The sequence below is a fragment of the Bos mutus genome, chromosome 6, assembly GCF_027580195.1.
Source record: "Bos mutus isolate GX-2022 chromosome 6, NWIPB_WYAK_1.1, whole genome shotgun sequence".
NCBI classification, from domain to species: domain Eukaryota; kingdom Metazoa; phylum Chordata; class Mammalia; order Artiodactyla; family Bovidae; genus Bos; species Bos mutus.
This window is the reverse complement of record NC_091622.1, coordinates 98,048,545-98,066,707: the sequence shown is the minus strand read 5'-3', so window position 1 is coordinate 98,066,707 and position 18,163 is coordinate 98,048,545. Positions and strand designations below refer to the sequence as shown.

The 18,163-nt window shown below is 42.0% G+C and overlaps 1 protein-coding gene across 3 annotated transcripts in view; it reads right to left on the bottom strand.

Annotated features, from left to right (window-relative positions):
- Positions 1–10,984: 10,984 nt before the first annotated feature.
- The window catches only part of GPAT3 (glycerol-3-phosphate acyltransferase 3), a 72,565-nt gene continuing 65,386 nt past the window's right edge, over positions 10,985–18,163 (bottom strand). For all 3 annotated transcript variants that reach the window (XM_070372632.1, XM_005906494.3, XM_070372633.1), the window contains one exon: positions 10,985–12,244. In XM_070372632.1, the coding sequence (XP_070228733.1) occupies positions 12,133–12,244 (112 nt within the window). In that variant the 3' untranslated portion in view covers positions 10,985–12,132. The remainder of the gene's footprint in view (positions 12,245–18,163) is intronic.

The window sequence follows — 18,163 nt, the reverse complement described above, 5'->3', positions numbered from 1 at the left end:
ATTCTGCAGCATTAGACAATGTGTGTGTGTTCTGCTGAATATGGGGACTTCCCTCAGGAGATGGCTGGAGTCGGGTATAGATTCATCACAAGAGGTACTGGGGTCTCAAGTGCTCTTTTTCTCCAGCTCACTGCTAAAGGGAGAGGGAGACTTCTGAAAAATCTCCCTCTAGCTCCTGTGAGTGTGTGATAAATTTGTACTGCTCAGGACAGGCTCAGACTGGCTGGCTGTCTGCCCTGACCTTGAACTAAGATTCTGTGCTCTGCAGCTGCTGAAAGAATCCGTGACTCTGAGGCAGACCTTGTCTAGGGGCAACACCCACACTGGCTTCTCTACCTCAGACAGGTGCTCTGCAGCAGGCAGGAAGGTGCCAGGAGCTCATGGCACAGTTACCTATCTCAGCTGGACTCAGGTTTAATTACATTAATATTTAATTAGCATGATAATTGATGCTGTCCAAAAAGTACCCTGAAGGAGATGTTTAAATTCTATAGTCAATAACAGGTTTATTGTATTTGTTTTATATTTAAACCACTAAAATTAGGCCCTACTTAACTAAAGGGGAAATTCCTAAAAAATACACATTGCACATTCATTGCCCAAAAATGGGCTTTCATTTTTGTCTCGCAGAGCCCCAGGATTTCACAGCGTTGCCCCAGAGAGAATGGATGGAGGCAAAGGGCAACTGAGTGAACGAGGCTCTGGGCATTTGGAAGCCCATCCCTGATCCAGTGAAAGTATTATGTTTTGGAGTTCCAAAGATTTCAGTTGAGGGAAAAAAGAGAATTCCTGGGACTTCCCTGGCAGTCAAGTGGCTAAGACTTCAGGCTTCAATGGAAGGGGCTCAAGTTCAATCCCTGGTCAGGGAACTAGATCCCACATGCCTCAACTAAGCGTTCACATGCCACAACTGAAGACCCTGCCTGCCACAACAAAAACCCAGCACAGCCAAATAAATAAATAAATATTTTTAAAAGTTAAAAAAATTCCTAGCTGGAAAGTTCTTGTGTATGTGCACATATATGTATATAAACTATACATATGTATTTACAAAGCTATTTGTTTTAGGACTGTTTCATTTTCAACATACTATAGCCAAAAATTTAAACTCACTCTAAATATAAACCCATCTAGCTTAAGTAGGGGGAAAATAGTTTATCGATTATTGTATCTCAAAATTCATGGGGTTTTCTAGCTTCAGGCATGAGTGAATGAAGGCTATCAAACTGTACCATCGGGATGAATCCCACTTTTTCTGTCTACTTTCCTCTATGTTGGCTTCTTTCTCAACAAGCTGCTCTCCATGTGCAGCAAAGATGACCCCAGGATCTTGAGATCTACATGTGCAACCTCAGAAAAAAATAAGAACTTATCTCCCCTATATGCCTTTTGCTCTTTCAAAAGACTCTTCTTGACACTCTTGGGTCATCTGTTCACACTGGGAACAAAGGAACTTTAACTGGCTAGCCTAGAGGGGATGTACCAACTTCTGTGGTAGGAGAAGTTGCTTGCTCTCAGTACTGTAGCATGGCAACAACAGGAAAGAATATGAGCAAAAGTAAAGATAACATTTACCCTCTGCGGCACAGTAATATCAGATCTCAGTTTGTTTCATAGTACTACCAGACCTCCAGGAGATGGTGAGGGACAGGAGGCCTGGCGTGCTGCAGTCCATGGGGTCTCAAAGAGTCGGACATGACCTAGCAACTGAACAATAAAAACAACCATCAGATCTCAGTTTTCGAAAGAAAACATAGCCCTAAAACATTTTGAAATTCCTTGTTTGTTAAAGCAAAATCAGAATTCATCCAGGAGAGGACTTCCCTGGCAGTCCAGTGGTTAAGACTTCCAATGCAGGGGGTGAGGCATCGATCTCTGGTAGCATAGCCTATTCCCACATGCCCTGGGGCCAAAAAAGCAAAACATAAAACAGAAGTAATATTGCAACTAATTCAATAAAGACTTTAAAAGCGATCCACATCAAAAAAAAAATTTATGCAGGAAAATGACCCTGTTATTTAGAGTGAAAGTTAAAGTGCTCCTTGCTTAGTCATGTCCATCTCTTTGCAACCCTATGGACTGTAGTCTACCAGGCTCCTCGATCCATGGGATTCTCTGGGCAAGAATACTAGAGTGGGTTGCATTTTCTTCTCCAGGGGATCTTCCTGAACCAAGGCTTGAACCCAGGTCTCCTGCATTGCAGGCAGATTCTTTACCATCTGAGCCACCAGGGATCTTTAAATATGTACACTTATCTATGTGTAATTTAAAGAAACACGTAAGATCGAAAGTAAAGGTTGGAAAAAAGATACACTCTGCAACCACTAACCAATGCCCCTGCTGTCCCCTCCTCAAAATACAAAAAATAGGAATGGCTCTCCCACCTCCCCTTTCTCTGCTTCTCCCTTTCCTGAACCATCCGGTCTTTAGGCCACAGGTGGTGCAGTGTAAGGCGGCCCCCACACCGGGGGTCGGAAGGCTGCTCAGGGTATCAGAACCTGCACAGAGGGCGGAGCTGTCCATGGAGGAAGGAACCACAGGGCTCATTTCACGGGCAAGTGACATGATTCCATTATGATTCTAAAGGATCATAATCATTCACTAGGATGCTATTTGGTGATCCGCAGTCACCAAATAGACTATTTTTGAGAGAAGAGCAGAAGCAGGTTAATCCGATGAAAGATTCTTACTGTAGCCCAGGTGAGAGATGAAGATGGTTTGGGCTCAGGTAGCATTAATAACAGGAGAGAAAGAGTAAATGGCTCTAAAAATAAGAACAGGAAACACTTCACAGACAAACAGTTCCGTGGTTATAAACAACCCTCTCCTACTGAGGCTTTTGTTTTGTTTTTGTTGAGGCGGGGGCGGGGGGCGGGGGGAAGGGAGGGCGTGGTGTACCTAGGTGCACATAAGGAACGAGGAATCCATTCATCTGCATTTTCCCTCATTTCATCAGAGAGCACTTACCCTCCAGAGATGGCTCAAATGTCCTCCCTTCCACATGCCCTCTCATCCCCTGCATTAACCACTTCTTCAGACTCCACAGCACTGTGTGCCTGGGCCGAAAAAAAAAAAAAAAAACAACAACGGTCTTGCCACTTCCTCTTGTGGTTCATGATGTTTGTTTTCACTTCCAGATTTGAAACTCCTGTGGTGTGGATTCCTATCTTGGGCATCACAGGGCCTCCGTACTAGCAGAGTCAGAATCATCATCTGTATTACCTAAAGTATGTGCTAAATACCTAAACAAAACCACTGTTTAATAAGAGCATTTTCCAGGGCTTCCCTGGTGGTCCAGTGGTTACGAATCCACCTGCCAATGCAGGAGACATGGGTTCCATCCTTGTTCTGGGAAGATCCCACATGCCGCAGCCACACGCCACAACTACTGAGCCTGTGCTCCACAGCAAGAGAAGCCACCACAATGAGAAACCCTCACACCGCAGCTAGAGTAGCCCCCACTCACCACAACTGGAGAAAGCAAGCCCACAGGTAGCAACAAAGACCCAGCGCAGCCAAAAATAAATAATTAAGTAAATAATAAATTAGTTGTTTCAGAAAAAAAAACCCAAAAAAGCATTTCCCAAAGAGAGGTATTAAACCAAGGGATTTATTGGTTAAAGCCACAGCATCTCATTCATCACTCCACTCATTAACCAAATTACTGTAGAACCTCCTGGGTAAGACAGGGTTTCAGAATCCTTCCTCTGTCCCATCCTAAAAAAATTCTGGCTCTTCAAGGACAACCTCAGAACCTGCCTTGAGAACAACCAGCACGGAAAATTCTTTCCAGTTAGAAGTCTGGAACTCTCACTTGTGCCCAATTTAGCAACAATCGGGCCCAGTGGTAAAGAATCTGCCTGTAACTCGGGAGACATAGAATGCAGGAAACATGGGTTCGGTCCCTGGGTCAGGAAGATCCCCTTGAGAAGGAAATGACAACACACTTCAGTATTCTTGCCTGGGAAATCCCATGAACAGAGGAACCTGGAGGGCTACAGTCTATGGGGTTGCAAAAGAGTCAGACACAACTGAGCGATTAAACAAGACGTCAGGGTTGCCAGTATGAGATGGTTGCTATAATAAGCAGGTCTTAACCAAGGTCAAATGTTCAGTCCATTTGGCAATGTTGACTATCAGGCGTGCATTCCATAGATTAGGCTCACTCTCTTCTCCCAGTTACAGAGTTCCATTGAGTTGACGCTATACTCTAGCTATAAGAAGAGTATAATTTTCTGTAAACTCTTCCTAAAGTTACGCTAAAGAATGCGTAGGCATTTACTATCCTAGGTTTATACAAAAAAAAAGTTAAAGATCACATTGAATCCCTTGTGATGGTTTTGTCCAAATATGCGCCTTGATTTTTTGCTTTTCAGCTGCTCCTGTGGATTTCTGTAAGCCCGGTAACTGTGTCATTCCTTGTCATTGCTGTGTCCTTGGACCAGGCACACATAGCAGGCACCACGTATGTGTTTTACTTTATAAAGCTAGAGAAACAGCCATTTGAAGGCTTTCCCAAGAAAGCTATCATTCCCAATTGGTTTGTATAACTGGCAAGAATGTATCTTAAGTGAAGGGATATAATTTTGAAAGCATCTCCAAAAAAATTAAATTCACTTATTTTTAAAAGTAGTATCATATTTCACCTTGCAAGGAGACTGACTTTTTGATCCCTGTCTTCCAGGCATCCCACACCCTAATCATAGCTTAAAGCTCAAAGGGATTCACGGTTTTTCAGCTCACCAAGACAGGGCATAAATACTCTATTTTAAAAGCTGTTTTGGGGCATATTTTCCAAGAGACCATTGAGTAGCCAGAACTGCTGTATGCTTCCTACAACAGCAGGGGGCACCCATCAAGGAGATTTTTGACCCCTGTAAAGAGCAATCAAAGGCTTTGAAGGGACTTCGGCCCACGTCAACTCAGACCATAGACAGTCAGAGACCTTGTCATTCAGCCAAAAATTCAGAAAATACCACTGCACCTGCTTTCAGCTGCCGTCATGCCATTAGGTTATCATATGCAATGTGACTGTTAAGTTTCTCAGAGCTTTCCTGTGTTGGTCCGTATCTTCTTGTTTATCACTTCATCTTACAAAAAACCTTCAGCACAGTACTTAATTTGTAAATTAAGTTCTAATCCTAAAGGAAGTGCTCTGCTCTTTATATTAAAATGACTCAGAGAAACTTTTTAGAAAGCTATTGCTTTCTAGAACTCTTATTTCTACCAACATGCACCCATCCTCTTTTTATATGATAAAAGAAAACTGTTTTGACTACTTCCATTATCTAGCAATGGCAACCCACTCCAGTATTCTTGCCTGGAGAATCCCCATGGACAGAGAAGCCTGGTGGGCTACAGTCTGTGGGGTTGAAAAAAGTCATATACAACTGAGCGACTAAGCACAGCACAGCACATTAACTAGCAAGAAGGTACTCATGCCAAAGACTGGAGGAAGATACATTACCTCGGAAGATAAGCAGACTGGAGAGGCCAGCTATTGGCCTTCATCTTGAGGGTGTTGGCTGAGCCAAGCAAGCTTGAGCAGTGGTTTCCAGAGCCTCAGGGACCATAAAGAAGGCTGAGTGCAGAAGAATCAATGCTTTCAAACTGTGGTGTTGGAGAAGACTCTTGAGAGTCCCTTGGACAGCAAGGAGATCAAACCAATCAATTTTAAAGGAAATCAATCCTGAATATTCATTGCAAGGATGGATGCTGAACTGTAGCTTTAATTCTTTGGCCACCTGATGTGAAGAGTTGTCTCTTTGGAAAAGACCTGATGCTGGGAAAGACTGAGGGCAAGAGAAGAAGGGGCGGCAGAGGATGAGATGGTTGGATGGCATCACTGACTCAGTGGACATTAGTTTGAGCAAACTCTGCGAAATAGTAGAGGACAGGGAAGTCTGGCATGCTACAGTCCACGGGATCACAGAGTCGGACACAACTGAGCGACTGAACAACAACAAGGACCTAAGGGACCAGATAAAAAGTTGAAGGCCAGCCCATGGTGAGAAGTCTAGTAGAAACTCTTTCCCTGAAGGGTGGGATCTCAAAGGACCACATCTTTTAAGTAAGGAGAAAGAAGAAATCACCCATCCTTCACTCCCAGATGCCAGCCCAATAAATTGCCTGTGTCAAACCTTAGTGCTAAGTGAAAGGGAAAAATAATTTCTCCCTAAGGATTTAAAACCACTTGGCAATTAAAAGAAAAGAATTACTCATAAACATAACAATATGGACGAATCTCAAAAACATTAGGCAGAGAATTCAAAACCACCAGATGACCTCATTTGGGTTGACAAGCCACATTCTCACTATATACACGGTTCAGTAAGTCTCAAGCTAGTCAGTATAAAGTGGTGCCAGGTTGACTGTACCCTAGAACAGAGGTAGACAAACCATTCCAGGTGAAGGGCCAGAGAGTAAATATTTTAGGCATTGTGGGTGATCCGGTCACTGTTGCAACTGCTCAGCTCTGCAGTTGTAGCACAGAAGCAAACAGACAGTGAGTGAACAAACAGGTGTGGCTGTCTTCCAATAAAATCTTAAAAATCTTTAAAAAATATTGCACAAGGTCCAGCCTATGGGCTATAGTTTGCTTATCCTTCATCTGAAGGCCTGAAGCTTGAAGATAAATATTCCAAAGATGACATCATCATGAAAACTCTCTAAACACACAAGAAATGACTCCCTTAATGAGAAGCCACAGGGGGGGAAAAAAAAGACTCAGACTCAAGAAAGATGTAAGACTTTGGAATAGGTAGAAAAACATATAAAATCTGTATGTGTAAGATGCTCCGAAACTTACTGAAGAGTAAGCACTCTTGAAAAAGAACCAAATACACAAGGAACTATATTCAATCTTATAATAACTTAGAAAAGAATCTGAAACAGACATATAGATGCAGATATAGATATGTGAATAACTGAATCACTTGGCTATACACCTGAAACACATTATAAATCAACTACACTGCAATTTAGACAAAAAAAAAGAACAAATAAATGTATATGCAAAACAGAAATAGACTAACAGGTCTAGAAAACAAATTAGTGATTACCCACGTGGAGAGGAAAGGGGGAAGGACAAATTGAGGGTATGAAATGAACAGACCCAAACTACTGTGTATAGAACAGATAAGCAACAAGGATAAGCACGTCTTGTAACAATTTTTAATGGAGTATAATCTGTAAAAATATTGAATCACTATGCTGTAAAACTGAAATGAATATAAAACCATATTTTAATAAAAAAATATTAAACACTGTGATTTTTAAGCAATACGCCCTATAGAGAACTATATTTTAAAACCTTCAAGTAATAAAATACCTTGCAGCCTCATAAAAATTAAAATGAAAAATAAAAAGAAATATAACTCATAAAAATGAAAAATATAAAAACTGAAATTAAAGACTCAATGAAGGGAGAGAACAGCAAATTAGGCAGAAGTAAAGAATTAGTGAAATGGTACAATCATAAGATTGTCCAGAAAGAAGTCTAGCTAGAGGCAAAGAAATGGAAAGTATAAAAAAGAGAGATTAAGAGACATACAGGATACAGTGAGAAAGTCTAGCACTTGCTTAATCAGACTTCTAAAAAGACAGGAGAGGGCAAGTGGGACAGAAACATTATGGAAAGGAATATCTGAGAATTGATGAAAAATACTAAACCACAGATGAGAAGTCAAGTCACAAGCAAGATAGATAACAAGAGACTCACACTGAGTACATCACAGGCAAGTGGTAAAAGAACAAACACAAGTCACCTTACATATGCTCAAAGAAACACCACCTTCAAAGAAGTAATACTCATGCCTCATAGCTGACTTCTCAGTAGCAACTATGGGATGATCCTTAACGTCATTAGAGAAAAATAACTTGATATGAACATAAACTTCTACATCTAGCAAAAACTTTCAAGAATGTATACAAATAAATAAAACATTCAGAAAAACAAAAACCCAATTTGCCACCAAGAGACTCTCATTCAGAAAATGATCCCACATGGAAGGACTGAGATAAAGGAGGTAAGGAATACAAAGTAGTCAACAGATGGGTAAACACTGTGTAAAATTACAAAAAAGATTACGATGGCAACAATGATTATGATATTTTGTGATTATATAAGCAATTTAAATGCATTCATATAAATTCATAGAAGGAATGAATGACTGAAATTCTAAGTCCCTGTTTCATTCATGAGTGTAAGGATAGTGATCAATTTTAGACCTTGGCAAGTTGAAATTTATAACGTAACCACAGACGAAAACAAACAAGACCATTAAACCCCAACTTCAGTAGAGAAAATGGAAAAAGAAATAAATCCAAAAAAGGGCAAGGAGAGAGCTATTTTTAAAAATGTAAGAAAGAAAACAGGGCTTCCCTGGTGGCTCAGTGGTAAAAAACTTGCCTGCCAATGCAGAAGATTCGAAGTCAATCCCTAGTCTGGGAAGATCCCCTGGAGAAGGAAATGGTAACCCACTCTGGTATTCTTGCCTGGAAAATCCCATGGACAGAGGAGCCTGGCAGGCTACAATCCACAGGGTTGCAGAAGAGTTGGACATGATTTAGTGACAAAACAACAAACAACAAGAAAGCACAAAATTAAGATTAAAAATACAATTTAAATATTACTACACTAAACGTAAATGTTGCTTTCATGTAGTGCTGATAGTATAATTTGTGTAAAATGGTACACCTTTTTGAAAATGTATGGCTGTTTCAACGCTGAAGTTGAAATATTTATACCCTACCCTAGAACAATTCCTACTATACATACAACTAGAGAAAGTCCGTAGCATGTCTACCAAGAGATACACAAGCATGTCTCAATACACTAAAAAGAACCCTACTGTCCATTGACTATAAATGGAATAACAGTTGGTGAATTTTTCATGCCTTCCAGGATACAGTCATGTTCTACTTATTGGCTTGGTAACAAATATGCCAATAACAAAGTATGTGTTTTTATCATTGCCCTTAAAGGATACCTGCACATAAGCGCACACACATACATTTGTGTGTGCTCTAGAATTTCACAATAAATAGAAGACAAATGAGAATCAGAGCAGTAATTGGTCAAAGGCTGAAAAGCTGATTAGTGCTACAGTCACAATTAGAAAATGTCTTTATGACTCTTTATCTCATCTTAACCATTACTCCAAAAATAACATCAAACACCAGTAGCATCAATCCATTGGAACCCAGTATTCAAAAAAAAAAAAAGCATGCATACAGCTTTTGTCAAGTTCCTAATAGGGTCCCTTGTTTTCACACCTCATCCTCCCTGTGGTCTCCCATCATAAGCCACTAGACTCACCAAGAAACAGGTTAGATCTGCAGTACCACATTTTAAAAAGTACCATATTTCAGAAACAGCTATTGAGAGCAACTCTGGTCCAGAGGCGGCCCTCATGACCCCAGTACATTATCTGTAGTCACGATAAACCAACAGCCCTTATTGTGTATTTCCAGATATCAATAGAGTGCCCGAAATGCAGCACGTGCAAATCACCAAGTCGACTAGACCTTGGCAAGTCTGCCTCTACTAGAAAACTTTCCTCACCACTGGTCTTTGCTCCAGGCTGTGAACCAGGACTGTTTCCCCTATGCTCTGAGGATTATTTGCTCATTCAGACATGGCTGCTCATCGAATCCCAGTATGTGCCAGGATGTTTCAGAAACCCTTGGTGTTCCTGAAACCCAGTGTCTATAAAGGTCACCAAGACAAAGGGTAGGAATAAAAAAGGGCCATCGCATTTTTTTAGGTGATGGCCCATCACAAGACTCAATGAATGAATCTGTGTTAGATGAAAGGGCTTATCTAATGGAATTTTTTTCTACCAAATCCTGCTTACCCTTCATACACCAATAGTTACAGAAGTCCCAGGAATAATATTTCTAAAGTGGGCATAAAATAATATAAAGAAAGGCAAGTCAAAAATGAAAAAAAAAAAAAAAGGTGTTCTAGGGAACATGAACTAAATCTGAGCAGTATTTGCTTTCTAAAAACATGTTTTCAGTAATACTGTAATTCCTAAAGCAACTTGAAAACTAGTTGTGTAAGTCAAAAACTTACAAGACAAAGGTTCTGGTGCTCTGTGATGACCTATAGGGGTGGAATGGCGGGTTTTGCAGAGGAGAGAGGCTCGAGGGAGGGGATATACGTATACATATAGTTGATTCACCTTGTACAGCAGAAACTAAGACAACATTGTAAAGCAATTATATTCTGATAAAACAATAGCATTAGATTTTCTAGTGAATATGTGATAGCATTATTGCTTTCATGGTACCCTTGGAAAGATACATATTATCAGTAGCCAAACAAAACAACTGTTAATTGTTCTTCCAACTTTCCTGAGAATTGACCTAATTAATAAAATGAGTTTATTAATTCAAGCTGTATTGAATATGACAAGCAAAAAGAAAAGGAAATCTTTTAAGAGTCACTGCAACATACAAATTCACTGATTTGAGGTCAAAGCTTACCTCCCAAGAGAGTTTTTTGGGGGTGTGGGGCCAAAGGTTAAAGCAAGAACAAAGGAAAAAGATGGGGGGAAGCGAGAAGAGAAGGCTAGCTGACCGTGATGGTCACCTGTTCACAAATTTTCCTTTGGGATCAAATCCATGCAGCTTGAGGAGAATACACCCTGATAGTGCTGGGGCAGGCCTATCTCAGTTAAGAGAGAAGGGCCTGTGTTCATTTGCAAAACAACCCAAGTCTCTGTCTTTGCGCAAGACAAGGTCCAAGAGTCAGAGTCCAGACAAACTCAGCTTAAAAAAAAAAAAAGAGGAAAAAAACACACCAAAACCAACGGTCCATGTTTCTCATTTTCCAGCCATTGCAGTCTAATAAAATCTAACTATATCACTGAAATGAAAAAACAAACAATCCTTGATTATAATGTGAAAAAATTTAACTTACTCAAAAATCAAAAGGCGGCAAGAGAGTTGAGGTATGGAGAAAATAACACAACACACGTTTAGAAATATAGAATTTATTTATATTCACCGTAAGACAGTGTCACATTTTGTACATGGTTCCCAGAAGAGAAATAACACTCTGATGGCACTATATTGCTATCAACGTTGCTTATGCTGCACAGTCGGGAAACACTGATTTTCCCCTTTGAAAGATTTAAGGCTCAGATTCCAAAAGGTAATTCTGTCACTTATTTTCCTGTTTAAGAAAATGGGAAAGTTCTGAACTAAAGGACAAAGGGGTGATGGGGGAGGAACAGCGCCACCCACTTCACTCACAACACCCCCACCTCTGCGGAAGACACTCAGTGCGGTTGGTGGTGGTTGTCAGAGGCTCTTCCTCTTTGAAATGTGTTTGGTGACACGGATCAAACAAATGAGCAGATGGGAGAGGCGTCAGGTAGAGATCTTTACTATAGAAACTTGGAAAACTAAAAGCTTTATCGCGAGTTGCTGGCTAACATAGGTCTATTTGAAAGTCACCTACATATAAATATGCACTCACTGTAACGGGGATTCACTTTTCTTTGGTAAGGCTCACCAAATAGGATGTCTCTTCTAACACGCCAGTAAAAAATATTTAATTTCCTTTCAACTTTGAGATCAAGGGGCCACAAAGCTGTCCATTCTCCTAAAGACTGTCTTCCATTTTCCTTTTCAACCTTGTAGTAGAACAAAACCATGACAGCCATTCGAACCGAATGTGCAATCCTTGTTTGAGTGATTAAGGAAAGTGGGAAGGGAAGGGCGTGTGAAAACAAATCATGAACAAAGTTTGGGGTATTTTCTTGAGAACTGCCCTCTCAATGAGTTCCCAAAGTGTTTTAGAAGAACTTTTTCCAGTACAAATACTTCATTCAATCCACAAGGCCACAGTCATTTCACAAAAGGCAGAATCAGTTCAAACTCAGTACACTACTTTACAGTTGATGCGGCTAATGCTATAACAACAAAAGCCAAGAAGGGCACCGTGGGTTCCGCCTCTGGCACGAGGAGGTAGAGACAACCATCCTGTAGAAAAGGTTAACAATTAAAAAAAAAAAAAGTAAAACAAAACAACGCACTCCCTTCCTCCCCTCGCCAAAAAAAAAAAAAAAAATCCACCCCATTGCATCTCTAAGGACTAGCTCTGGAAAGCCTGGATGGCATTCAGTCCAGTTCCGACTTGAGAGATCCATTGCCCACAATCATTTTGCTGTAATTCTTCTGCTGCTCTTCCTTAAAGGTGTCCTTCACCTTGGCTCTCTTCAGCCCTCCATCCCTGAGAATAGAAAGACACATAAATACTTCCAGCAATGATGTCAAAGGGCTACCTACTCATACATTCTGCACAGTGCCATGGCATTGAACAGATGCTCAGAGCGGAGGCAAAGTACAATGGATTTGGAAGCAGAAAGACCCAGATTTCAGTCTCTGTTCTACCGCTTAACCAGACCTGTGTTACTTCAAGGAAGGAACAATCTCTTTGATGTTTGGTAAGAATTAAGCACAATTTCACGGCTCAGTTTCTTTTTTAGAAGTTAGGGCTGCTATCTTCCATATTTGGATGCTATATTAAAACTTGGACTGTTTATCTTTTTCCCCAAGGAAAGCCAAGTACTAGACTTTTTCATCTAAATCAGCCTATGTGTATGTTAGCCGCTCAGTCATGTCCGACTCTTTGCAATCCCACGGACTGTAGCCCACCAGGCTCCTCTGTCCATGTGATTCTCCAGGCAAGAACACTGGAGTGGGTTGCCATTTCCTTCTCCAGGGGATCTTCTCGACCCAGGTATCAAACCCAGGTCTCCTGCATTCCAGGCGGATGCTTTACCGTCTGAGTTACTGGGCTTCCCTGGTCTCACTATAAATACACATATAAGAAATGATGAAGGTGCTATGTGTGGGGCTGGGGGTGGGGTAAATTCCTCAAAAAGAAATGTGCTCATGATTCAAATCTAATCCTGTGTCTAACAAGTCATGTTTTGATTCAAAGTGCTCTATTGTAAGTATTGATAATCTTCCATATTCCAAAAGAGACTAAAATAAAACAAGCAACAAAAACATAAATGGCATTCAACCAATCACAGTGCCTATGTAAGCAGCATTCCTTAATTCAGAGCCTAGGAATCTTTGAACTCTCTCCAGGGTGGTAAAAATCAGACCTGCCAAAGTTAAAAGGATTGTGTATGTCTTTCCTCCTTTTGACAATACAAAGAAACAAGCTGGAAGACCTGGAAGAAGACTGGATTATCTGGATCCACTCTCTCCTAATCTCACACTTTAGATTTTAATTCCCAGGAGACCATGGACCAAGAAGGTGCTTACTTTATTCTCTGCCTGTTTAATTTTAACCCAGCTAAGCATGAATGTTTACCAAGTGCTCTCTAATGATGATGGGTGTTTCACAGGTTAGCCAGTGAACTCAATGCCGTGAAGACGGAACTTGACCTACAAACAGAAGGCAGCCTGAGTCCGCTGTAACCTTCAGGCATCTAGAGTCAAAACTAAGACATGGTCCACCACGAAGTCCCCAACTTTAAAAATGGACTTTGGCCCACAAATCTTCCAGGGGGTCAGCTGTTGGAAATTTCCATGAAATAAGGTTAGAAGTTGTCATGAGACCTCCAGAATTGTCCACAAGAGCCTCTTTTATCCACAGGAGATGCTTCTCACTATACATAGCATTTAGGGGCTTCCCTGGTACCACTCAGCATCTGCTCAAGAACATATGTTGGTTAACTGACTTGTTGCCTGTTTTGGCTGCTCAAGGAGAGATGTTGCTAACTGACTTGTTGCCTGTTTTGGCCTGGACCTCAGAAAAGGAGGAATGGCCTTTCCTCTGGCTCTCCCTCCCTTTCTTAGTTCTTACTATTCAGAATTCACATAAAAGCAATGTGTGCGGTGCTTAGTCGCTCAGTCAAGTCCAATTCTTTGTGACCCCATGGACTGTAGCCCACCAGGCTTCTCTGTCTGTGGGGATTCTCCAGGCAAGAATACTGGAGTGGGTTGCCATGCCCTCCTCCAGGGGATCTTTACAACCCAGGGATCAAACCCAGGTCTCCTGCATTCAAGGTGGATTCTTTACTGTCTGAGCCACCAGGAAAGCCCAAGACTACTGGAGTGGGTAGCCTATCCCATCTCCAGGGGATCTTCCTGACACAGGAATCAAACCAGGGTCTCCTGCATTGTAGGCGGATTTTTTACCAGCTGAGTTACCAGTTCAGTTCAGTCACTTAGTCATGTCCAACTCTTTGTGACCCCATGGACTACAGCACACCCAGCTTCTCTGTCCATCACCAATTCCCAGAGCTTACTCAAACTCATGTCCATTGAGTCGGTGATGTCATCCAGGATGGTTGGTAAGAACTAAGAAATGGAGAGCCAGAAGAAAAGCCATCCCTCCTTTTCTGAGGTCCAGGCCAAAACAGGCAACAAATCAATTAGCGACATCTGTCCTTGAAAATCCTGAGCATCTCCCTTCTAAAGAAAGTGAAAGTGAAGTCACTCAGTTGGGTCCAACTCTTTGGGATCCCATGGACTGTAGCCTACCAGGTTCCTCCATCCATGGAATTTTCCAGGCAGAAGTAATGGAGTGGGTTGCCATTTCCCTCTCCAGGGGATCTTCCCGACCCAGGGATGGAACCTGGGTCTCCCGCATTGCAGGCAGATGCTTTACCATCTGAGCCACTGCTCTAAGCACTCCAACTGTGACTCGTCACCCTCTAGAGACTTCAAAGCTTTATTCAATTCCCCTTTGCAATGGCAGGAGATCTTAGTACTTAAGGAGGGCAGCAGCTGAATGTAAAAGCCAGTTTAAGATGATACAGTTGAGGACTTCCCTGGTGATCCAGTGGTTAAGAATCCACCTACCAATGCAGGGGACACAGGTTAGACCCCTGGTCTGGGAGGATACCACATGCCAAGGGGCAACTAAGCCGTGCACAGAACTCGTGAGCCCATGTCCTGCAACTACTGAAGTCTGTGCGCCTAGAACCCACGCTCTGTGTCAACCACAGACTGGCACTTGCCAAGAGCATTTGCCAGTGGCTGGAGGAAGCACAAACCGCAATCAAGACTGCCAGGAGAAATATCAATAACCTCAGATATGCAGATGACACCACCCTTATGGCAGAAAGTGAAGAGGAACTAAAAAGCCTCTTGATGAAAGTGAAAGTGGAGAGTGAAAAAGTTGGCTTAAAGCTCAACATTCAGAAAACGAAGATCATGGCATCTGGTCCCATCACTTCATGGGAAATAGATGGGGAAACAGTGGAAACAGTGTCAGACTTTATTTTTCTGGGCTCCAAAATCACTGCAGATGGTGATTGCAGCCATGAAATTAAAAGACACTTACTCCTTGGAAGGAAAGTTATGACCAACCTAGATAGCATATTGAAAAGCAGAGACATTACTTTGCCAACAAAGGTCCATCTAGTCAAGGCTATGGTTTTTCCAGTGGTCGTGTATGGATGTGAGAGTTGGATTGTGAAGAAAGCTGAGCGCCGAAGAATTGATGCTTTTGAACTGTGGTGTTGGAGAAGACTCTTGAGAGTCCCTTGGACTGCAAGGAGATCCAACCAGTCCATTCTAAAGGAGATCAGTCCTGGGTGTTCTTTGGAAGGACTGATGCTAAAGCTGCAACTCCAGTACTTTGGCCACCTCATGCGAAGAGTTGACTCATTGGAAAAGACTCTGATGCTGGGAGGGATTGAGGGGAGGAGGAGAAGGGGACAACAGAGGATGAGATGGCTGGACGGTATCACCGACTCGCTGGACGTGGGTTTGAGTGAACTCTGGGAGTTGGTGATGGACAGGGAGGCCTGGTGTGCTTCGATTCATGGGGTTGCAGAGAGTCAGACACGACTGAGCGACTGAACTGAACTGAACTGATCAACAAGAGCATTTGCCATCTGCCTCTGAGGAGACTGAACTCTGTGCTGCTGCAGCTGTTGACACTCAACAACCCCTGAGGGAGTTTAGGGTAGACAGTGAGGCACTCTGTGCTCCACGGAATCTGACAGAACAGGCCTTTAGATAGTTAGATATTTTTAGGAACTGATTCATATCTAGAAAATCTCTTCATGTCTAGAAAATCTAAAAGTCCCTTCACGATGACATCAGCTCTTCATGATGAGCAATAAACCTTTTGTAAAGTGCTTGATTCACCAAAATCTTATATACTGACCTTCCCCCACTACCTCTTTGGAGTAGTCTCTCAGAGCAATCTGAGGTGCTGTCTCCTGGGCTACAGTCCTCATTTCACCCTAAATAAAACTTAACTTGCAACTCTCACGTGGTGCATCTTTTTTAATTGACATCTGCAACAAGAGAAGCCACTGCAATGAGAAACTCATGCCCCGCTACTAGAGAGAGCCCCTACTCACCAACTAAAGAAAGCCCACCTGCGGCAACGAGCCAGCAGAGCCAAAAATAAATCAATAAATTTTAAAAATAGTCACCTAATAATTTTTTAAAAAATGTTTCAATTAAGTTCTCATTTAATCTGGGGAGGGGGCGGAAATCTAGACATGTTAATTCATACCCAACAGATAAATGACAAATATAACCGGAAAGGCAGTGAACTTATTTTCTTTTAAAAGAAGAGTCTAGGTAATTAAAAGTAACTTTTTTTTTCTTATAAGACTGCATGTAGCCTGATAAAAGGCAATTTAAAAACTACGAGGATCATTTCTGCCATGCTATTCAAGCCAATCTGGCTAAGGACAGTCTGTCCTGGAGCTAACTCCCTTAGGCTCTTTTTGTTTCTCAAGGCTTTCTTCATTTTCTTGGTATCTGAGGCTACAGATCCAAAGCTCTAAGCTTTTCATAATGGCCTCAGGACAGGAGCAGGGTTAGGATGTCAAGTAAAAGGAAGGGAGATAAAGAATAGAAAACAGTGGACGAGGAAGAGGAAGCCAGTTATACGTATGAACATGGGTCACTAAGACATCTGTAAACTAGAGCACTGGTAAGCCTGCTCATTCCCTGATGGCAGTGATTAGGATAAAATAGGATACTTACACAGGTAGTTGTAGAGGTCCCAGTAGGGGACTATAGATAGATACAGAATCCGAGGAAACTTTGGGAGACTGATTGCTCAAGAAAGGTCCGTCTAGTCAAAGCTATGGTTTTTCCAGTTCAGTTCAGTTCAGTTCAGTTCAGTCGCTCAGTAGTGTCTGACTCTTTGCAACCCCATGAATCACAGCACACCAGGCCTCCCTGTCCATCACCAACTCCCAGAGTTCACTCAAACCCATGTCCATCGAGTCGGTGATGCCCTCTAGCCATTTCATCCTCTGTTGTCCCCTTCTCCTCCTGCCCCCAATCCCTCCCAGCATCAGAGTCTTTTCCAATGAGTCAGCTCTTCGCACGAGGTGGCCAAAGTACTGGAGTTTCAGCTTTAGCATCAGTCCTTCCAAAGAACACCCAGGACTGATCTCCTTCAGAATGGACTGGTTGGATCTCCTTGCAGTCCAAGGGACTCTCAAGAGTCTTCTCCAACACCACAGTTCAAAAGCATCAATTCTTCGGCGCTCAGCTTTCTTCACAATCCAACTCTCACATCCATACACGACCACTGGAAAAACCATAGCCTTGACTAGATGGACCTTTGTTGGCAAAGTAATGTCTCTGCTTTTCAATATGCTATCTAGGTTGGTCATAACTTTCCTTCCAGAGTAAGTGTCTTTTAATTTCATGGCTGCAATCACCATCTGCAGTGATTTTGGAGCCCCCAAAAATAAAGTCTGACACTGTTTCCACTATTTCCCCATCTGTTTCCCATGAAGTGATGGGACCGGATGCCATGATCTTCGTTTTCTGAATGTTGAGCTTTAAGCCAACTTTTTCACTCTCCACTTTCACTTTCATCAAGAGGCTTTTTAGTTCCTCTTCACTTTCTGCCATAGGGGTGGTGTCATCATGTACAGATATGAGAGTTGAACCATAAAGAAGGCTGAGCGCCAAAGAACTGATGCTTTCAAATTGTGGTGCTAGTAAGATTCATGAGAGTCCCTTGGACTGCAAGGAGATCAAACCAGTCAATCCTAAAGGAAATCAACCTTGAATATGCCCCAATACTTTGGTCACCTGATGCAAAGAGCTGACTCATTGGAAAAAACCCTCATGCTGGGAAAGACAGGGCAGGAGAAGAAGAGGGCGACAGAGAATGACATTGTTGGTTGGCATCACCGACTCA